This window comes from Haliotis rufescens, unplaced genomic scaffold, assembly GCF_023055435.1.
Source record: "Haliotis rufescens isolate VD_foot unplaced genomic scaffold, xgHalRufe1.0.p SCAF_15, whole genome shotgun sequence".
NCBI lineage: Eukaryota > Metazoa > Mollusca > Gastropoda > Lepetellida > Haliotidae > Haliotis > Haliotis rufescens.
The window spans coordinates 14,239,675-14,241,198 of record NW_025963835.1 but is presented as its reverse complement, the minus strand read 5'-3'; the positions used below and the strand labels follow the sequence as shown (position 1 = coordinate 14,241,198).

At 45.0% G+C, this 1,524-nt stretch overlaps 1 protein-coding gene across 1 annotated transcript; it reads right to left on the bottom strand.

The window, feature by feature from the left end:
* Positions 1 to 250: 250 nt before the first annotated feature.
* Positions 251 to 841, bottom strand: LOC125380020. Its single transcript, XM_048395992.1, has 2 exons — positions 456 to 841; positions 251 to 374 (listed from the first exon to the last, which is right to left on the bottom strand). Exons 1-2 carry the CDS (start codon positions 839 to 841, stop codon positions 251 to 253), a joined length of 510 nt encoding a protein of 169 aa, XP_048251949.1.
* Positions 842 to 1,524: the final 683 nt, after the last annotated feature.

Here is a 1,524-nt window from a genome sequence, read left to right as displayed (position 1 = left end):
TGTTCTCCACTGGTCTACAGTACATGAACTCGACATAGGTACAACACATGAACTCGACTTAGCTACAACACATGAACTCGACTGATCTACAGTACATGTTCTCCACTGATCTACAGTATATGAACTCGACTTAGCTACAACACATGAACTTGACTGAGCTACAGTACATGTACTCGACTGAGCTACAGTACATGAACTCGACTTCGCTACAACACATGAACTCGACTGAGTTACAGTACATGTACTCGACTTAGTTACAGTACATGAACTCGACTGAGCTACACTGCTGGTCCTCGACTGAGCTGCAGTACATGTCCTCGACTGAGTTACAATGCATGTCCTCGACTGAGCTAAAGTACATGAACTCGACTTCGCTACAACACATGAACTCGACTTAGCTACAACACATGTCCTCGATATAGCTACAACACATGAACTCGGCAGAGCTACAGTACATGTCCCCGACTGAGCTAAAGTACATGGCCTCGACTGAGCTACTGTACTTGTTCCCGACTGAGCTACATTGCTTGTCCTCGACTGAGCTACTGTACTTGTCCTCGACTGAGCTATAGTTCATGTCCTCGACTGAGCTACACTGCTTGTCCTCGAATGAGCTGCAGTACATGTCCTCGACTGAGTTACAATACATGTCCTCGACTGAGCTACAGTGCTTGTCCTCGACTGAGCTACTGTACTTGTCCTCGACTGAGCTACAGTGCTTGTCCTCGACTGAGCTACTGTACTTGTCCTCGACTGAGCTACAGTACATGTCCTCGACTGAGCTACTGTACTTGTCCTCGATTGAGCTACAGTACATGTCCTCGACTGAGCTACAGTACATGTCCTCGACTGATCACTGTACTTGTCCTCGACTGAGCTACAGTACATGTCCTCGACTGAGCTACAGTACATGTCCTCGACTGAGCTACAGTACATGTCCTCGACTGAGCTACTGTACTTGTCCTCGACTGAGCTACAGTTCATGTCGGCGAATCGTATGATTATGGAAGTGGTTATGTCGCTTCTATTTACAGAACCGATCCTATGCCTTACCAGCCTCCATGTTGGAAGAGATTCATTTTCATTCAAACACCTTTGTGTCGAACTTTGATGCGTCGAACTTATGGTAGTCTCGAAGTAAAAGCATAGTCCATGTATATTCTGTCTTTATTCACCATTTTCGGTTGTGTCTAGCCTCGAATAACTCGAAGCATTAAGGTAGGCCCCGTCAACTTCGAAACAACGGTGTTTGAACATATTCATAATAACGTGTTGATTTTCACACGGTATGATTTGTGTGGATGGACGCTCTTTCTTTGCTTAATTGTATAACAGTAACTGGTGTCCGTCCTTCCTTCACCGACATGCAGGCGGATGGATCCCCCTTAATAACGGAACGTTAATAACATACGCTTTTGACTGAAATAATGCGTGATGAAATTACGGATTTTTCGATTGAATTAATCGTGAAGTGCAGAGTCTAGGGGACATTAAATATGACGCTTGTGGGTTATTTGTGACGTG

Excerpts from the sequence above, each read along its gene's own strand:
- LOC125380020 (XM_048395992.1), bottom strand. The coding sequence starts at position 841 with ATGTACTGTAGCTCAGTCGAGGACATGTACTGTAGCTCAATCGAGGAC. Across the intron at positions 375-455 it reads TTTAGCTCAGTCGGGGACAT|CGAAGTCGAGTTCATGTACT; the intron begins GTACTGTAGCTC and ends CATGTGTTGTAG.